Here is a 17,868-nt window from a genome sequence, read left to right as displayed (position 1 = left end):
CGAAACATTATTGGCTGTACGGTGTTAGTGGAAAATATGTAGCTCGGGAATTTAGTCGGTTGTTGGCGAGCGAGAAACCCGAAATCCCCGAATTCCGTGGCCCGGAGCCCTATGCACTCACGAAACTAAGCTAGTCTTGGTTTTCCAAAGCCATCAGCCTTACGGTGCGAGATTATTTGACCAGACAATAGTGCGCTCAGCTGGACGCCAAGTTTTCTTTTACTGGAGGAGGCTGCTTTTATGCATGTAATTTTTATTATATGCACGAAGAACTGGAAATATTTTTTTTGGCTATAAACGGCAGCTCCCCAGGCCGTATTATCTATTCCATCACGAACTCCACCACCATGAGTGTTTTTCAGAAACTAAGAAACAGACGGACAGAGGAAACGCTCTCAGAAGCCATCCTGAGGCCCAACGAGGAGCCAGACACCCTCCTTTCGGAGCCGGAGAAAAACAAGGAAGCCCGCGAGTTCGTTGACGGCTCGAGCGAAATCAGCTCCGACGCCCCAGAAGGCTTGCAGGCCATCGAGGCCGCCACCATGGTCTGGCCGAAATGGGCCGTGTACACCACCTACGCGTGGATCTGGGTGTGTTTCTTCATGCTGGCGTTGCAACAGACCATCGGAACCACCATGATGCCGTATGCGTACGCGGATTTCTCCAAAGCTCCCGAAATCAGCACCGCGGGAATCCTGGCAACCATCGTGGGCGGCGTGCTGAAGCTGCCTATCGGTAAGACCCTGAACATCTGGGGCCGTGCCGAGGGCTTTGTTGTGTTTGTGTGTGTCTACCTGCTGGGTCTGGTTATTCTTGCTGCGTGCAACAACGCGCACGCGTACGCTGCCGGTTATGTGCTGTACTGGATCGGTTATGACGCCATCTACCTGATCTTGGACGTGTTTCTTGCCGACACCTGCGGTCTCAGAAACAGAGCGTTTGCGTTTGCGTTTGCGTCTACTCCGTTCATCTGCACCGCTTTCACCGGCCCGCTGGCCGCCGAGTCGATCCTCGATGTTGCAACCTGGAGATGGGGCTACGGGATCTTTGCCATTGTGATGCCGTGCGTGTTCTTCCCTCTCGCATTCGTGTTCAAATTCTACCAGCTGAAGGCCATCAAGATGGGCGTTTTGAAGAAACGCAACTCCGGAAGAACTAGATGGCAGTCCACGGTGCACTACTTCCACGAGTTCGACATTGTGGGAGCACTCATTCTCATGGCTGCCTTCACCCTGTTTCTGCTTCCATTCTCGCTCCAGACCTACGGTAGGGCCACCTACAAGTCGGCCACGTTCATTGCCATGATCATTATCGGCGTGCTGCTGTTCCCTGTGTTTGCCATCTGGGAGAAATGGTTTGCCAAGACGCACTTCATCAGATACGAGTTGTTCAGAAACAGGACTATCTTGGGCTCCTGTGTGCTCGCTGCGCTCAGCAACTTCAGTTTCTACTGCTGGGACCTCTACTACTACAGTTTCATCATTGTGGTTTATAACTTGAGCGTCAAGAACGCCGGTTATATGACCGAGATCTACAACGTCGGCTCGTGCTTCTGGTCGCCACTCTTTGGAATCTACGTGCGTATCACCAAACACTTCAAATACGCCTGTTTGTGCTTCGGTCTGCCGCTGCTGTTCCTCGGCGGCGGTCTTATGATCCGCTTCCGGGGCCAGGACTCCAACATCGGCTACATCGTCATGTGCCAGATTTTCATCGCTTTCGGCGGTGGCATGTGCGTTATCGGCCGCGACATGGCAGTGATGTCCGCCTCAGACCAGGAGGGCGTGCCAATGATGCTCTCGATCCTGTCTCTGTTTGGCTCTGTGGGTGGATCCATCGGCTATGCTGTCGCTGCTGCCATCTACGACAACACTTTCTACGACGCTCTGGTCAAGAAGTTGCCTGCCTCTGAGGTTTCCAACGCGCTCACAATCTACATGGGCGGCGTCAGCACCCAGATGTCGTATCCTGTTGGCTCCGAAGTCAGAGACGCCATCAACTACGCCTGGGGACAGAGCCAGAGAAACGGTGCCATTGCCGCCACCTGTATTCTTGTGCTGGGCTTCCCATCGATCGCCATCTGGAAGAACTACAACGTGGACGTCAAGAAAAACAAGGGAAATGTTTTGTAATGGTGTTCGTTTTCAGCCGATTAATCTAGGATTAATCTGGTACACATAAATTAGTTAGTCTAATATTTTTTTATCTTATCAAAATGCAATTCAATTCCAGACGGTCCACCGTTTACTCTCCACGGGGAATTGTTTCCTCGTCCCAGCCGCTTGCCAACGAGGCCGGCCTCCAAATCCTCCGCGCAGGCGGCAATTGCGTGGACGCCTGCGTCGCCGTGGCCGCCGTGCTGTGCCTCGTCGAGCCGATGTCGACAGGAGTCGGCGGCGACGCGTTCGGGCTGTTTTACGACGCAGAAACGGGCAAAGTATCTGGTATGAACGCAACAGGCCGCTCGGCAGCGGCCCTGAGCATCGAGTGGCTGCGGAAACACCACCCCGACCACATATTGTCCACCATGCGTCTCAAAAAAGACTCCGTCTACGCTGTCCAGGTGCCGGGACTCGTGGCCGGCTGGTGCGACGCCGTGGAGCGCTGGGGCAGCGGGAAACTCACGTTGGCCGAGATCCTCGCGCCGGCCATCGACCTGGCCGAAAACGGCTTTGTTATCTCCCAGGTGTGTGCCGATATGTGGCTCGAGGAGGAGTCGAGGTTGCAAAAAATCAACAAGCACGACGAAAACCTCCGTATTTTCCTGCCAAACGACAACTTCACGGCCCCGCGCAAGGGCCAGCTGCTCACCAACAAGCCGTTCGCGGCCACGCTGCGTCGCATAGCCCAACACGGCAAACGTGGCTTCTACGAGGGCCCCGTCGCAGAGGCCATTGTGCGTGAGCTGCAGTCACGTGACCACGTAATGACGGCGGCGGATCTGGCCGCGCACGCGACGCTGTTTGTGGACCCGATCTGCGTGCCCGTGCTGGGGCACAAGATCTGGGAGATCCCGCCCAACGGGTCGGGCATCATTGCTCTGCTGGCGCTGGGTTATATCAGCCAGCTGGACAAGGACGGAGTTATAAATTTGCGCGCCATGCAGCATAACTCGGCCGAGTACCTGCATGTGGTGATCGAGTGTCTCAAGCTTGCGTTCAGGGACTCGGACGAGCACGTCCACGACTACGAGCATTACCGGCGCGCCACGGGGGTCGATCTTGCAGGCCAGCTCAAAGACCTTCTGCACCCTTCTTTTTTCAAGCAGCGCATAGCACATTTCTCCAAGGACTCTGTGTTGGATAACCGGAAAATCAAGCACGGTGTGCCAGACCCGGCGATGCGGTCCGACACCGTCTACTTCACGGTCACCGACAGCGACGGCAACGCGTTCTCGTTCATAAACTCCATCTACAGCCATTTTGGCAGTGCCATTGTGGTTCCTGAGCACGGCTTTATTCTGCAGAACCGGGGAGATAACTTTAGTTTGAATCCGGAGTCGAAAAATTGTCTCGCCGGCAGCAAGAGAACGTACCACACAATCATCCCCAGCATGATCACCACGCCTGCCGGGTCGCGCGAGGAGCTGTATGCCAGTTTTGGCATCATGGGCGGCTTCAACCAGCCGCAGGCACACGTCCAGGTGTACTTGAACATGGTGCTATTTGGAATGGATCCGCAGCAGGCTCTGGATGCGCCGCGGTTTTGCATGACACCGCACAAGGATTACAAACACACAGACTTGGGGCTGGGCGCTAATGGGCCGGTATGCGCTCAAGTTACCACAGTAAACATCGAGGAGGGAGTGCCCGAGGAAAATATTAGTCAGCTCCGAAATTTGGGGCACGATATTATCGTGCTACGGGACAGAAAACGCACGCTTTGCGGCCGGGGCCAGGTGATTCGGCGCGAGCAGAGCGCAGGCAAGCGTGTGTACGCTGGAGGCAGCGACCCGCGCGGCGACGGCGCCTCTGTAGCGTTCTTCTGATCAGGCTGTGACCGAACACCGAACACCGATTTCGGACTTCGGACTTGTTTGATTTTAAACCCCACGACTGAGTGAGCGTTCCCAACAAAGTATATAAGAACATGGCATCAGCAGTCTGCTCTCGATGAGCATTTGGAATTCAGTTATGGGCTTTGTGAAAACCGCACGTCACGTGGAACACCAAAAAAGCGACTTTGTGCTGCTGATCGTGCTGGTCGGCTGCGCTTTTGACCTGGTCAACGTGACAGCCACCATCTCGAGCATGTCCGAAATACAGCGCCATTTCGACGCCACATACTCCAACGCGTCGTGGGTTTTGTCCGCGTATGCCGTGGCGTTCTCGGGGTTCATCGCCGTTTCTGGCCGCATCGGAGACATCGTCGGGCATGCCAATTTATACATATGGAGCTCGGTTTTCTTTGCGGTCTTTTCGCTACTTTGCGGCGCCGTGGACAGTCTGACGGCGCTGATAGTGTTTAGAACCCTGCAGGGAGTTGCTGCCGCGGCTATCGTGCCTTCTGGCTACGCCATTGTTGCGCGCTCGTTCCCGCCTGAAAAGCTGGGCTCCCGCTTCTCTGTTCTGGCCGCAGGGTTCAGTCTCTCGTTTGGTGTTGGCTACATAGTGGGCGGAGCGTTCGACCTGACGTCCGTGGGGTATAAGGGCATCTACTATCTGTCCGGCGGCGTGATGTTTGTGGACGCTGTGCTGGGTTTCTTCTTCATCAAGAATATACCGCCTACGGGCGAGAAAGTGGCCAATCTGGACGCCGTGGGCTCGCTACTGCTGATCAGTGCTACCACGCTCGTTGTGGTCGGCTTCACCGAGGCCGGCGAGGTTTGGAACTCGCCGAAAACGTATCTCCCGCTGCTGGTGGGAGGAATTCTGTACGTGGTGTTCTTTTTCTGGAACACCAGCATTTTGGTGCGCATCCAGGAAAGCGGCAAGCACTTCAAGCAGACGATCCCGCTCATGCCCAAGTCGCTGCTGACGACGCTGGTGCCGGTGTGCATTTTGGTGGCTGTGTTCGCGAACTACTGCACGCTGTTTGCGATCATCTCGCTGTGCGCGGAATTTTTCCAGTACGTGGAGCAAAATTCGCCGCTACTATCCGCAGTCAAACTGGCACCCAACCTGGTCGGCATGTTCGCCGTGACGACGCTGCTGTCCGTGAAAAACGACATTCTGTCGCCGTACGCCTCGTTCATGCTGGGCTACTCGGGCGTCGTGGCCTCGACGGGGCTCTGCGCAACATGGAACAGCAGCCACAGCCATTTCTACTGGCGGTGGATTCTGCCGATGCAGGTGCTCTCGTCCGCGGGCAGCAGCTTTTTCTTCCCGCACTCCCTGAGCGTGCTGATTGGCGCAGCGGACCCCGAAGTGCGCGGGCTTGTGTCGGGCGTGATGCAGACATTTGGCCAGGTTGGCGTGAGTCTGTGTTTTGCGGTGGTCACGTCGGTGCTGGGCAACGGCGCCAAGACGGACGAAAAATTCCGCATCTGCGGCTACGTGCTGATCGTGGTGGCCTCTGTGGGCTGGCTGTGCTGTCTTGCGGTGTATATACGAGGCCACAGGACGAGAGAAAAAACCCCCGACGCATAGTCACCCCTCCTTGGCATAGAACATCTGGAAGAAAAACGGGTCGTCCTGGACGAAGCTGGAGTGGTTCTCGATCGGGAGCAGCGCGACAGAGTGCTGGCTTTGCGGCTCTGCAAGCTCGTGCAGCGTGCCCAGAATCTGCTTGAGCGGCTCGTCCGTGTCCAGGAAGTCGGCAAACGCATGCAGCCGCTCGCTCATCAGCAGGAACGACTGGAACAGCCGCGGCTCCAGAACATGTAGGTCTTTTTTAATACAGGCAATCACAATCGCCAGGGTCTGGTACGTATGGCAGGACACGAACGGGAACGACTCGCGCAACTTAACGTAGGACACGGGCGCATTCTCCGTGGCAAACCGCACAAAGTCCACAAACTCGTACGAAAACGCGCACAGCAGCCCGTTCAGCTGGTACTGCGAATATCTGTGCTTACGTAAGAACGGGTAGTGGAGTTTGATCTGGTTGGTGAGGATCAGGAGGCGGTAGCTGCGAAGGAGGAGCGGGTCTGTGTCGGTTTTGCGGTCGAGCACGGCGGACATGCGGCTGTCCAGCGGCAGAATCTGGGCCTCGTAGAGCGCCGGGTCTTTTCCGTAGGCCTGGAACGCGCGGTTGGTGTCGCGGTAGAGGTGGATCAAGTCGCACAGCATGGAAGAGGCCGGGTCCAGAAGACACGACGTGGCGTTTGGGCGGCCGTTCGTGGACCCGATCAGGCAGTCGTAGAAGACGATGGTGCGCCAGAGCACGTGTTTGCCCGTCTCGCGCACGTGATACCCGAGCGCGTACGCGGCGCACACGATGCTGAACAGCAGCGACCACGTGGACTCCATCTTGAGCGAGTACACGTAGTGCTCGAGCAACAGCAGGCGCGCCTGGATCAGCTCCATGCAGTCCTCCGTGAAAAGCCCGACGCGCGAGAACTCGCGGTGGAGCACGCCGTAGATCTCGGGCGAGCAGTGTGGGTTGTAGCGGGCCCCAACGAGCAGCACGCCGAGCAGCTGGCACAGTGTGCGGCACGGGAACGAGAGCGTTTCGAGGAACAGGTCGACGTTGTGCGTGAGCTCGTAAATGTCCAGAAACTGCTCGTGCGAGCAAAACTCGGCCGTTTCGGCGTACAGCCGCAGACCCTCGGTGATGAAGTGCTGTGTTTTGGCCTTGTCGTCGAAAAGCAGCGGGAAAGCGAGGAATTCCTCCTTCAGGGGCTGCTCGCGGCTCGGCAGCTGGCTCCCGGCCACCTCAACCACGCGGTGGGCGGAGGTGATGCCGTAGTAGCGCTCGGAGAGCGAGTTACTCGCGACGGAGTCCGCGAGCCCTGGCGTGCGGATCGGGGCGTTTCTGAAGGTGGACGGGTACTTGCACGGGACGCCGCGCTTTGCGCACGTCGTGCACGTGGGGTGGATCTTGTCGCACCTGGTTTTCCGCTGTTTGCACGGGATGCACGAGAGACGGGTTACCATCAAGTCCGAAAAATAAAAAATAAAAAGTTGATTAGCTAATGCACGCACGTCTGAATCTTGTAGCGGTGGACAATATAACGGGCCATCGGGGACGATCGTTCAGAGTGAGAGGTGCCAGCGGGTTCCTGCCCGCGGAGCAAGGGGAATGAGTATCACGGCTGCGCATAGGAGCGCACGACAGACTCGAGCAGCCGGCGGTAGACCGACGCAAACTGGTTGTAGTACACCACCTTGTGCTCGAAAACGCGGCAGATCTCGGTCGTGGCCAGCACGGGCTCGTTCTTGCCGTGCTGCGCGAGGTTCAGCGCCGCAAACAGCATGAAGAACTTGATCAGGTCGCTGCTCTTGACCAGCAGCATGATGTCCGTCTCCTTGAATATGTTTATCAGTTTCTCGCACTCGGTGTCCAGGTCCTGGATCAGTTTCGGGTCGAGCGTCGTGAGGTGCGCTCTGCGGTACAGCATCACCTTGGAGAAGCGGTAGGTGATCACGATGACCGGGCCGACGGTGTCCTGCTCGAGCAGGTGCTTCCAGTCGTTGAAGGACGACTTGAGGTCCTTGAGCGAGGTCTCGAGCGGCTCCTTGAACTGCAGCGCGTTGTACAGCGTGAGCAGGATCGAGAGCTGGCTGACGATGCGGCCGTCGAAGCTCGACGCCGACGGGATGTCGAGGATGTTGCGGCACTGGTCGAGCCGCAGCGTGTCGATCAGGCACGGCCGGCCCGAGAGGATGCAGTAGCACAGGTGCGTGAGCGCGAGCTGGTTCCAGAGCCGGAAACTCTCGATGCGGTCCGGGTGCATCTTGAACCGGTCCGACAGCAGGTTGAGGTCCATCTCGCGCGTGATGTAGTGCAGCAGCGCGTAGCCCGACAGAAACCAGCCGTCGAAGTAGAACGCCTGGTACGAGAGCGAGATGGAGAAAAGCGCAATCAGCAGAAACGCCTGGATCTGGTACTTGGTCTGCGGCACGACGAGCAGCGACGCCGAGAGCAGCCGCTGGATCGTGTGGAGCAGCGAGCGCGCAAGCACGTCCATGTTCTGGGGCAGGCGGCCGCGGTAGAAGCGGAGCCCCAGCACGCACAGCACGGCGAGCAGCAGCGGGCACTGCGTGCGCAGCTCGGTGACGTAGTTGTGCGGGACCGTGTAGATGCCGCCCCAGAGGCCGTAGAAGTCGACGGCGAGCCGCACGAGCTCGTTGGCGAGCGGCTCGGACAGCACGCCGCTGGCGACGACGTCGGCGTCGGCCGGGTGCGTGAGCACGAGCGGCCAGATGCCGTGCGCCAGCTCCTTGTTGAAGGGGATCTGCGTCATGTCGCCGGCGCGGCGCACGTCCCGGAACGGCGTCACGTCGAAGTACAGCTTGTCGAGCAGGTTCGACGCCTCGGGCTGGTGGTCGAGCTCCTGGTCGACCATCTCGGCGGCGCGGCGCACGCCCAGCAGCAGGTCGACCTTGCTGAGCACCTCGTCGAGTTTCTGCGCGACGGACGCGGAATCCGCCGAGGAAGCGGCGTTTTGCGAGATGAGCGAGTCTGTCAGGTTGACGTCTGCCAGCGAGCACCGGATGCCCAGGTTGGTGCACCGGAAACACGTCTGGCCGTTGTTGAGGTAGTGGCACCGCGTCTTGGAGCGGCGGCACTGCGAGCACGCGAGCGCGGCGCGGCGCACGTGGAACTTGGGCGTCCTGTTTGGAGAGCTCTTTTTCATACGAGTACAGTTTTTTTAATATTTGGTAAATCCCTCGGTCAATATGGCGAGATATTTTTCCCCGTCCACACGGGCCACGGCGTCGATTTGCGGCAGGCCCTGCCACTTGAAGTTTTTGCGGCGGTCCACCACGATCTGCCCGAGCGCGATGTCCGACTTGGTCTCCACCAGACAGTCGACCTTTTCGGTTTCCATGATGGACTCGTCGATGGCGTACGCCACCGCGAGCGAGTCTATGAGGGCGCAGTAGTCGCCGAAGCCGCGCCGCCGGAGCCACGCGAGCACGCCGAGCACGAACGTCGCCGCGGGAGAGCGCGACTGAGCCAGCTTGTCCTGGTACCTCTGCGTCATCGCGATGCACGGCTGACAGAAGATGTCCATGCCGATGGCCGTCAGGTTGAACTTGGCCCCCCACACAAGCTCTGCGGCCTCCGGGTCCACGTAGATGTTCCACTCGCTCACCGGGTTGTCGCCCGTGGCGTGCAGCGCCTCCGACGGCGAGAAGCCAAACGAGCCCCCGATAATGATCACTTTCTCCACTTTGCGGGGCAGCTCGGGGTCCTTGATCAGGGCGAGCGCCAGGTTTGTGAGCGGGCCCAGACAGATGACGCTGATGTTGCCCGCGTGCCGGTTGACGGTGTCGACGATCAGGTCGCTCGCCACGGCGACGGTGTTCCCGGTCGCGTCCCACGGCTCGGTGGACAGCTCGGGCATGCCCAGGTCGCCCAGGCCGTCGGAGCCGTGCGAAAACGGGTCGCGCGGGTACTTGCGCACAAGGGGCTTGTCGGGGCCTTGCCCGATGGGCACGTCCAGCCGGTTGGTCATGGAGAGCACTTTCTTGAGGTTCTGGGTGCAGGAGCTGGCCCTGAGGTTGCCCGAGACCGTGGTGATGGCCCTGACGTCCAGGTTGCCCGGCGCGAGCGCCAGCAGCAGCGCGCTGGCGTCGTCGATGCCCGGATCGCAGTCGATAACAACCTTTCGCATAAAAACAGAGATAAATGTTTACACGGCTAAAATCTTGTGGTAAATTCCATATGGGGGTATCCGACGGAGATACCGACGGCCATACTTTTGTTCTCCAGCGATGAAAAATTTTGTCGCATTATTTTTTATTGCTTGGTTTTCTAAACAATATGTCAAAGATAATAGGCACCAAGAGCGTCAATAGTGCCAAGCTTATGGCCATTGCACTGTCGTGCGCCATCATCAACGGCTGCACCATGGGCGTGGACCAGAGCATGATGACCAACCTCAACATGATCGACCAGTACCTGGACTTCTTCGACCTGGACTCGAGCATGGAGGGGCTTTTCTCGGCCGCCATCAACATCGGGTCTGTTGTCGGGGGTTTTTTCGCTGCGCAGCTGATCGATATTCGCCGCGTCGGGCGCAAGGGAGGCATGTTTATCGCTGCGGTGCTGACGTTTCTGGGCGTCGGCCTGCAGACCGGCGCCCGCAACAGGGCCATGTTCATCGTCGGCCGGATCATCATCGGCGTGGCCGTCACCATCAACGCGGTGAGCGCCCCCACGTACGTTGCCGAGATGGTCAAACCGCAGCACCGCGGCTTCTTTGCCGGCCTCTACATGGCCAGCTGGTACTTAGCGGCGATAATCACCACGGGCATCTCGCTCGGCACGTACACGGAAAAATCCAGCTGGGCCTGGAGAGGCATCTCGCTGTGGCAGATCGCGCCGTCCGTGCTGTGTCTGCCGCTGCTGGCGTTCATCCCGGAGACTCCGCGGTTCCTCGTGTACACCGACCGCGAAAACGAGGCCCTGCAGATCCTGAAAAACTACCACGGCAACGGCGAGGAGACGCCGCTCGTGGCCCTCGAGTTTGAGGAAATCAAGCAGGTCCTGCACTACGAGAAGGAGAACCGGATCGGCTGGAAGGCCATGCTGCAGACCAGGGGCAACCGCTGGAGACTGTGGATCATTTTCTGGATGGGCGTGGCCTCGCAGCTGACCGGAAGCAACATCGTGGGCACCTACCTGGGCCTGTTCCTGGAGAACGCCGGCTACACGTCGACGAGACGGCAGATCGTGCTGAACCTGGGTCTGCAGGTCTCGAACCTGTTCTTCGCGTCCGCCGGCTCGTATCTGACCGAGGGGCTTGGCCGTGTGTTCATTCTGCTGTGGTCCACGCTGCTCATGGGCGTGTGTCTGTTCATCATGGGAGCCGTCCAGAAATACTACGCGGACGGAACCAACGTCAACGCCACCAACGCGCTGATCTTCATGGTGTTCCTGTTCAGCGGCACCTACTCCTTCAGCTACACGCCGCTGTGCGTGTCGTATCCGGTCGAAATCGTCAACTACAGTATCCGGACCAAGGGCATGGCGTTCTCGCAGGTCGTCACGTTCGGGTTCGGCTTCTTCAACCAGTACGTGATTCCGATCGCGCTCGACCACATCTCGTGGAAATACTACATGATCAACGGCGTGTACAACTTTGCGCAGGCGGTGATTATCTGGTGGACGTTTGTTGAGGTCAAGGGCCTGACGCTGGAGGAGATCGACAAGAAGTTCGACGGCGAGGTGCACTACCATCTGGACGACACGATCACAGAGGTGACGCAGCTCGAGAGACTCGACACGGAGAAAAACTGAACAAAAGCCCCGGTGGCTCGTTGCTATTAATTTTGCTTTTTTATGGACTATCGAGATAAGATTTGCTCCTCGGAAAATGTAGGTCGGTGCGAGGTGTAGTCGAGTGGTGCGACGACGGACGGGAGCCTTGCACAGCGCCCGCTGTGGCGTTTGTGCTCGGCTGCGCCAACCGTGGCCAGTACGGCCCTGCCGCAAGTGCGGCACGCGATGCAGGGCTTATCTCTAGGGTCCAGGAAAGCCACGCATATCATATGTGGTAATTTTCTACGCGGCTAATTTTGGGCAATGGCGCGATCTCAATCTCGCTCCCGATAAGCCCCCGTCGCGGAGACTTCCCAAAGTTTGGCACAGAAAAATTTTGCGCAGCGTCGACGGCTGCACGCCAGGCATGACAGATTCGTTAAATGCCGTAGCTGCTATCAGCCACCAGGCTCTTATCTGCAGGTCTTATCTCTGCAGCGCATATTATATGTCCTTGATCAAAACGCATATATACCACCGCTTCGCTTTCCTTTTGACCACCACCCAATGTCTGAAGCCCCGGAGAAAACCAGCACTGTGGTTAGCAAGTCCAATTACCTCTTCACCGAGGAGGTTGTGTCCGAGAAAGAGCAGCTCACCGAGGTCCACCGTGGTCTCAAGAGCAGACACGTCCAGCTGATCGCGCTCGGAGGAGCCATCGGAACGGGTATCTTTGTCGGTACCGGCTCGACGCTGTCGTCGTGCGGACCCGCAGGCCTGTTGGTCGGCTACCTGATTCTGTCGTTCTTCGTCTGGTGCATCATGAACCAGCTCGGCGAGATGGTTTCGTATATCCCCGTTTCCGGCCAGTCCACGATGCACGCTCTGTGTGAGCGCTACACGGGCAACAAGTCGTTTGCGTTTGCTGCCGGCCTGAACCTCTACTACGCCCAGGCGCTGATTGCGCCTTCCGAAATGACCGCCGCCGCTTTTGTGATCCAGTACTGGACCGACGCCAACGTGGCCATCTTCATTTCCATCTTCTGGGTCTCGTGCGTGGCGCTCAATTTCTGTGCGGTGAAATTCTTCGGCGAGGTCGAGTTCTGGATCTCCTCCATCAAGATTATCACCATCATCGGCCTTATCATCGTCGGAATCGTCATTTTCTTCGGTGGAGCGCCTGCCTCGGACGGCGTGCTAGGCTTCCACTACTGGAAACACCCAGGAGCGTTTGTTGAACACCTTGTCCCGGGAAACACCGGCAAATTCCTTGCATGTTGGACCGGAATCGTCAAGAGTGCGTTTGCTTTCGTTCTCAGCCCAGAACTGATCACCGCCTGTGCTGCCGAGGCCGAGGCCCCAAGATCGAACCTGCCTAAAGCGTGCAAGAGATTCATCTACAGGCTGGCCTTCTTCTACGTCGTCGGAGTGATCATCGTCGGAGTCATTGTTGGCTCGAACGACCCACGGCTCATGGACGCCGTCAACGCAGGAGCCAGCACTGCTGCCGGCTCGCCATACGTGATCGGTATCCAGAACGCCGGAATTAAGGTGCTCAACCACATCGTCAACGCCGCCATCCTCACGTCGGCCTACTCGTGCGGTAACTCGCAATTTTTCGCCGCCACCAGAAGCTTGCACTCGATGGCCTGCAACGGAGAGGTGCCGGCCATTTTCGCCCGCTGCACCAAAAATGGCGTGCCGATCTACTCGGTCGCCCTTACAGGAGCCATTGCCCTGCTCGCTTTCCTCAACTGCTCGAACTCGTCCGCTAAAGTGTTCACCTGGCTTACCAACATCTGCACGATTTCCGGCTTCATCTCGTGGATTTTCGTGTCGCTCACCTACCTCCGCTTTAGAAAGGCCATTTCGTACCACGGCCTCGACGACAGAATCGTGTTCAGACCACCATTACAGAAAGCCGGTGCCTACCTCAGTGCTGGCTTCTTTATCGTCATCACCATCACCAACGGTTACGGTGTGTTTTTCGACTTCAATGTCGCCGACTTTTTCGCCGCATACATCACGCTGCCTATTGTGGTTGCGCTTTATGTGGGACATACGCTGTGGTTCAGAAACTTCATGATTTTCGCCCCACCGGAGGAAATCGACTGTATTTCTGGCCTCGAGCAGATCGAGAAGGACGCCGCCGAGTACGTGCCGCCAAAACCAAGGAACTTTGTGGAGAGAATCTGGTTCTACATCGCGTAAATATGTTATTTTTCAATATAAGGCAGCTGCCGCGACTTTTTCTATGCATATGATTATGTAACCGTGCGTCTCTAGCCAAGTCAGCACAGACCCTTCCCAGCTGGTAGTTATCTTGCGAACTCCCTAAATCATGAACTTGCATTATCCAGTATGAGTGCGCCCGACGGGTCAAAGTTCAAGAACACGGAGGCTGGGCCAAACCTTGCCAGAGCAGCAGCGTCGGCATCTTTATTGCCGGGCAGAGCCACAATGTGCACGTTTAGCAAAAGCAGTGACAAGCGGCACGGTAACGAGGTCTGCCCGCCTTCAGACCAGACGCATTCCAGCGTACGGAACAAGCCAAAACCAGGTTATTTTGGTGGTGGCAGCTATATTCGCCAACAGCTGTTTCATTTATTAGGAAGCAGTTATCAGTGTCCACGAGTGCGATTTTTGCTGCAGGTAGCATCTCTCGTATCTAGTCTTGGCCAGCTCCTTGGGGGCTGCGTGGCTCCCCCGAGCCTGCTCATGATAATGAGCTCTGCTAGGGATTTTTCGGGAATATAACTGAGTCGAGCTGCTATTTATTGTGAGTGGGTGCCGGCCACAACGAAGGGAATGCGTACGACACAGTGGTTTCTGGAGCGAAAGGCAGGGAACCCTGAAGAAGTGGTTTATGGACGCAACGAGCTCTATATCAAGACGGTTCCTGCCATTGGATTTGGGAACTCATAGTCATCAATGTGGGGGTTTCCACACTTGTGGCACAGTATGGCCTTGGGTATCGAAAATTGAGAAAAAGGGTCGACAGAGCCGGATGTCTAATATGATCAATGATATAATTTCCAAGAATTTTTCCAATTATGGTGGAATTGTCGCAGATGCTCAGGTATTGGCAACTTAGGCCGGCGATTTGTAGTCGCCGGCCGAAGGACTTTCCCGAAACGCCTGCGACAGCTCGTGCCAAGGAATCTCCAAAAGCCCGCCGTAATGGATAGGAGACGAGCTAGTCTCGGCAATATCTCTGGCTATTCCGCTAGCGTCGCGAATTAAATAATCAATTATTTTTTCAATAACCTGGGCCCCACGCAAAGCCGGTCGAACCAGTTGCGAAAACGAGGTCAGCACGGCCACAAGCTGCTGGGCCACGCCAATGGCTTTCTCTTGTGTACAAATGGCGTGCTCGTTGAGAAACGCGTCCACCAGAAGAAACACCATCGCCGAAACCGTCATGTCGGCCATAAACCACGGCTTTTTATATGCCGTCGGGGTTTCAGGAGACAGGTAGATGCGGACGATCTGGTCGGCATGCGCAAAGCAGCGTCGGTGGTATTTTTGGAGCCATTCAGGCTTGGCTATGCAGGAGGCGATTTTGCAGCAGATGGTGAGTTTTTCGTAAAGCAGAATGAACTTGATAAGAAATTTGACGTGATGCGAGGAGGGCATGCTAGAAGGAAATTGCTCGAGGTCGGAGACCAGCTCCATCTCGAGCTCGTGCAGCTCTGCCTCTGCAGTTATGAGGTGGTCTAGCGACGGCGACGGGTTATAGTAGTAGCGTTTTTTGATGAGTGCAATCCGCGCGTTGAACAGATGGTAGTAGCTGTGCTCGTTGATTTTTTTAGCTAGACCATATTTCAGGGGCAGTGGCGTCGAAAAGCTGTTAAGCTGGATGGAGGAGTGGCGAAACTCAGAGTCGTGCCAGTCGGTAATAACCAGCGACCACCAGCACATTATTTTGAACTGGTCGTCCGAGGCAGATAGCTTGTCGAGACCCAGGAGCCGCGCGTGGTAGCACATAACTTCTAGCAAAGAGTTTAGCAGGTTATAACCGCCCAGCATTGGTGCACACAGTCTCAATAGGCAGAAGCACTGTACAGACATCACGTCTGGGTAAGTGAGAATCCGTCCTCGCATCAAACACTGGAATGCACACGAAAAAAACACTTTGGGGAACAGCTCCCACTCCTCACTAGAGTACCCAATGTCTTGCTGAAGACAATCATCCGAGTAGTATAACCCAATGCATAACAACAGGTAATACTGGCACATAAAAAGGTACTTCCATTTGTCCTTGGAGTAGAATGGTGCAATATGTCGCTCTGCCTCAGTTTCCCAGTGTTGGTTATATTCCCTCCAGAACTTGTCCCAGTCTATCACGTTATACAAAAACGAAACTTTGCGTGCTTCCTGGAGTATTCTCTGCGAAATGTGCTTTTCTATGCCATTGACCTTTTCGTAGTAGTAGCACCACACATCTTCATTTTCTGCGGTGGGGTCCTCGTAATTCGCCAGCAGCCAGTCCTCGGTGTCTGCAATTCCTGTTTCCTCGCCCAGCCAGCCTAGAGAAATCTGCTTTGCAGATGCGATTGCGTGGACGTAATAACTCCAGTTATCATCCTCGATTGGCTCGATTTCAAGGTCCTGTGTGCTTTCGTCGGTGTCCTGGTGATTTCTGGCCTGCAAAATCAGTTCCTCCAGCTCTAGTACCTTGTCCCTAAGTATTTTGTTTTCCTGAAGGACGTCTAACTCTTGATTTACCTGCTCCACTTCCGCGTCAGGCTCTCGGGTGCACAGGCTTGCTCGGTTGCGATCTATGCAGCGACTACACGGGATCTCAAAGTTACATTTTACCCTTCGCTTTCTGCAACTTGTACATGCTCTGAGCTCCTTTTTGCGTCTTTTGCGACTTCCCTGGCCTTCTCCCGTAGACATAACTGGTGGTTGTTTTTGTTATCTATTTTTCATGTATATATTTTCCGAATCAAGTATAATTTCGAGGATCTCTACAGTGTGCTTGCAAGGCAAAGCACAGTGGCAGAGAGTGTGCAAGGTGCACTTCTGAACCAGAATTCATTACTTTCTAACAGCAAAATCTTTGTTTTATAACCACGGCGGTGGCCGCTTATGATAGCCAAAGATAACGATTTTTAAAGATAACAGTTCCGATGAAAATTCAAAGGCATCAGATTACAAAAATAAAAGCTCCTCATGAGTCCAAATCGGCAATATCTAATGTCCCCCATGGACTATGTGGAGAGCCTCGCCCCTAAAGACAGATTCCATTCCTCTTCGCCCACGCTACTTTCAGGACAGCGGCTGCCACAAACCGTTCCGGTACCCAAGCCTCGCATTCTTGCAGAAATGATTCCAGAAACTGAGTTATTCCAGAAACCCGATGGAGGTACAACAATAACTCCACATTTGTCTAGAGCGAAGAGGTCCAGAGAGGCGGAAATCGTGACGGCAATGCGCAAGATCGAAAACGATCAGGACTACTTCTACACAAAGCTAAAACAGATCATGGAGCCTCCGACGCGACAGGACTCGCCGCTACCTGAGTTATCACAACTCATGGATAACCAAGGAAATTATCTACTGGACCAAATTTACAGATCGCTAGACTTATACGACAGCCCCTCAAACTGTACCGATGATGTGATGATCGTGAAGCATTTTTTCACCCGACTACTGCCGTCAGTATCTTCAAGTTATAATCCATTGTGGCCAGGAGCTGCCATTCAGTACTGCGACAAGGATATTGTCCGAAGTTGCTTTGTTTCTATCGGAGCGCTGCATCTTGCAGGCTGGGTCAGCGACACCGGCGCCAAACGCAAGCTATTGGAGAAAGGTGCCTTGAATATCAACAATACACTCGATTATCTTCTACGCTTCATACAAGACAATAACATTCATAAATCTCTCATGAACAGCAACTTCCAACCCAACGACGCCTCCACAAACATCCTCAGCTCAAAAAAATCGGTCTTCTTTGTGTGCTTCATGTTGTACATTCAGGTGCTATATGGTATCCTGGAGAATGGCCGCTCTGGATTATCCAGAGTGTTTTTCAAGTTATTTGCCCAGCTGGTGGAACATAGCACATTTAACGTGGCACAGGAACTCGGCCAGGCCAACAAGACTCTATGTGTAAGCATGGCCTGGTGGGACACAGTTTCCGCTCTTGTTTCGCCGGATTGTCGCACACCATACTGTAATCCTCGCTGGTATAACTTGGATAAGGACATAGAGGATCAGTCTGGGTGTCCGGGGCAGTTATTTGTGTGCATGTCGAAGTTATGCCATCTTCGCAATGGGATCAAGCACAACAAGCTTCTGGGCACAGAGATCAGGAAACTTTACTGTGAGCTGCGCACAGAGTTGTCTGATTACAGAATGTACGTTTCCTATAATTTGCAACCGCCAAAGGAAAGCAAATATTCCGACAAAAGTTATTACCTGATGAGACTCAAAATTGCACAATGCTGGTCATTGGCTATATTGACGAAACTTCTAAGCACCGTCAGACCGCACAAAGAACACCAATCCATCATAGACCATATTGGATGGGAATTCGCAGACGTGTAT

General features: G+C 55.4%; 10 protein-coding genes across 10 annotated transcripts; 7 read left to right on the top strand and 3 right to left on the bottom strand.

The window, feature by feature from the left end:
• Positions 1–347: 347 nt before the first annotated feature.
• KL928_004226 (uncharacterized protein) lies at positions 348–2,132 on the top strand (the record flags this gene model as incomplete). The annotated part of the gene is made up of 1 exon (XM_043204901.1): positions 348–2,132. One exon carries the CDS (start codon positions 348–350, stop codon positions 2,130–2,132), a length of 1,785 nt encoding a protein of 594 aa, XP_043058293.1.
• Positions 2,133–2,215: 83 nt separating this feature from the next.
• Positions 2,216–3,988, top strand: KL928_004225 (uncharacterized protein; the record flags this gene model as incomplete). The annotated part of the gene is made up of 1 exon (XM_043204900.1): positions 2,216–3,988. One exon carries the CDS (start codon positions 2,216–2,218, stop codon positions 3,986–3,988), a length of 1,773 nt encoding a protein of 590 aa, XP_043058292.1.
• A 124-nt stretch (positions 3,989–4,112) lies between these two features.
• Positions 4,113–5,731, top strand: KL928_004224 (uncharacterized protein; the record flags this gene model as incomplete). The annotated part of the gene is made up of 2 exons (XM_043204899.1): positions 4,113–4,691; positions 4,781–5,731. 2 exons carry the CDS (start codon positions 4,113–4,115, stop codon positions 5,729–5,731), a joined length of 1,530 nt encoding a protein of 509 aa, XP_043058291.1.
• A 281-nt stretch (positions 5,732–6,012) lies between these two features.
• On the bottom strand, positions 6,013–7,037 carry KL928_004223 (uncharacterized protein; the record flags this gene model as incomplete). The annotated part of the gene is made up of 2 exons (XM_043204898.1): positions 6,013–6,815; positions 7,028–7,037. The coding sequence occupies 2 exons, from the start codon at positions 7,035–7,037 to the stop codon at positions 6,013–6,015; spliced, it is 813 nt and encodes a 270-aa protein (XP_043058290.1).
• Positions 7,038–7,075: 38 nt separating this feature from the next.
• Positions 7,076–9,754, top strand: KL928_004222 (uncharacterized protein; the record flags this gene model as incomplete). The annotated part of the gene is made up of 2 exons (XM_043204897.1): positions 7,076–7,158; positions 7,219–9,754. 2 exons carry the CDS (start codon positions 7,076–7,078, stop codon positions 9,752–9,754), a joined length of 2,619 nt encoding a protein of 872 aa, XP_043058289.1.
• Positions 9,755–9,876: 122 nt separating this feature from the next.
• On the bottom strand, positions 9,877–11,292 carry KL928_004221 (uncharacterized protein; the record flags this gene model as incomplete). The annotated part of the gene is made up of 2 exons (XM_043204896.1): positions 9,877–10,334; positions 10,560–11,292. 2 exons carry the CDS (start codon positions 11,290–11,292, stop codon positions 9,877–9,879), a joined length of 1,191 nt encoding a protein of 396 aa, XP_043058288.1.
• A 588-nt stretch (positions 11,293–11,880) lies between these two features.
• KL928_004220 (uncharacterized protein) lies at positions 11,881–13,524 on the top strand (the record flags this gene model as incomplete). Its single annotated transcript, XM_043204895.1, has 1 exon — positions 11,881–13,524. One exon carries the CDS (start codon positions 11,881–11,883, stop codon positions 13,522–13,524), a length of 1,644 nt encoding a protein of 547 aa, XP_043058287.1.
• Positions 13,525–13,674: 150 nt separating this feature from the next.
• KL928_004219 (uncharacterized protein) lies at positions 13,675–14,238 on the top strand (the record flags this gene model as incomplete). The annotated part of the gene is made up of 2 exons (XM_043204893.1): positions 13,675–13,910; positions 14,076–14,238. 2 exons carry the CDS (start codon positions 13,675–13,677, stop codon positions 14,236–14,238), a joined length of 399 nt encoding a protein of 132 aa, XP_043058286.1.
• Positions 14,239–14,403: 165 nt separating this feature from the next.
• KL928_004218 (uncharacterized protein) lies at positions 14,404–16,215 on the bottom strand (the record flags this gene model as incomplete). The annotated part of the gene is made up of 1 exon (XM_043204892.1): positions 14,404–16,215. One exon carries the CDS (start codon positions 16,213–16,215, stop codon positions 14,404–14,406), a length of 1,812 nt encoding a protein of 603 aa, XP_043058285.1.
• A 276-nt stretch (positions 16,216–16,491) lies between these two features.
• Positions 16,492–17,648, top strand: KL928_004217 (uncharacterized protein; the record flags this gene model as incomplete). Its single annotated transcript, XM_043204891.1, has 2 exons — positions 16,492–17,131; positions 17,524–17,648. The coding sequence occupies 2 exons, from the start codon at positions 16,492–16,494 to the stop codon at positions 17,646–17,648; spliced, it is 765 nt and encodes a 254-aa protein (XP_043058284.1).
• Positions 17,649–17,868: the final 220 nt, after the last annotated feature.

The sequence above is a fragment of the Ogataea angusta genome, assembly GCF_019207475.1.
Source record: "Ogataea angusta isolate 61-244 chromosome Unknown 61-244_NODE_9_length_489604_cov_89.567313, whole genome shotgun sequence".
Taxonomy (NCBI): Eukaryota; Fungi; Ascomycota; class Pichiomycetes; order Pichiales; family Pichiaceae; genus Ogataea; species Ogataea angusta.
The sequence above is the reverse complement of the archived record's forward strand: the minus strand, read 5'-3'. Positions and strand labels throughout refer to the sequence as shown.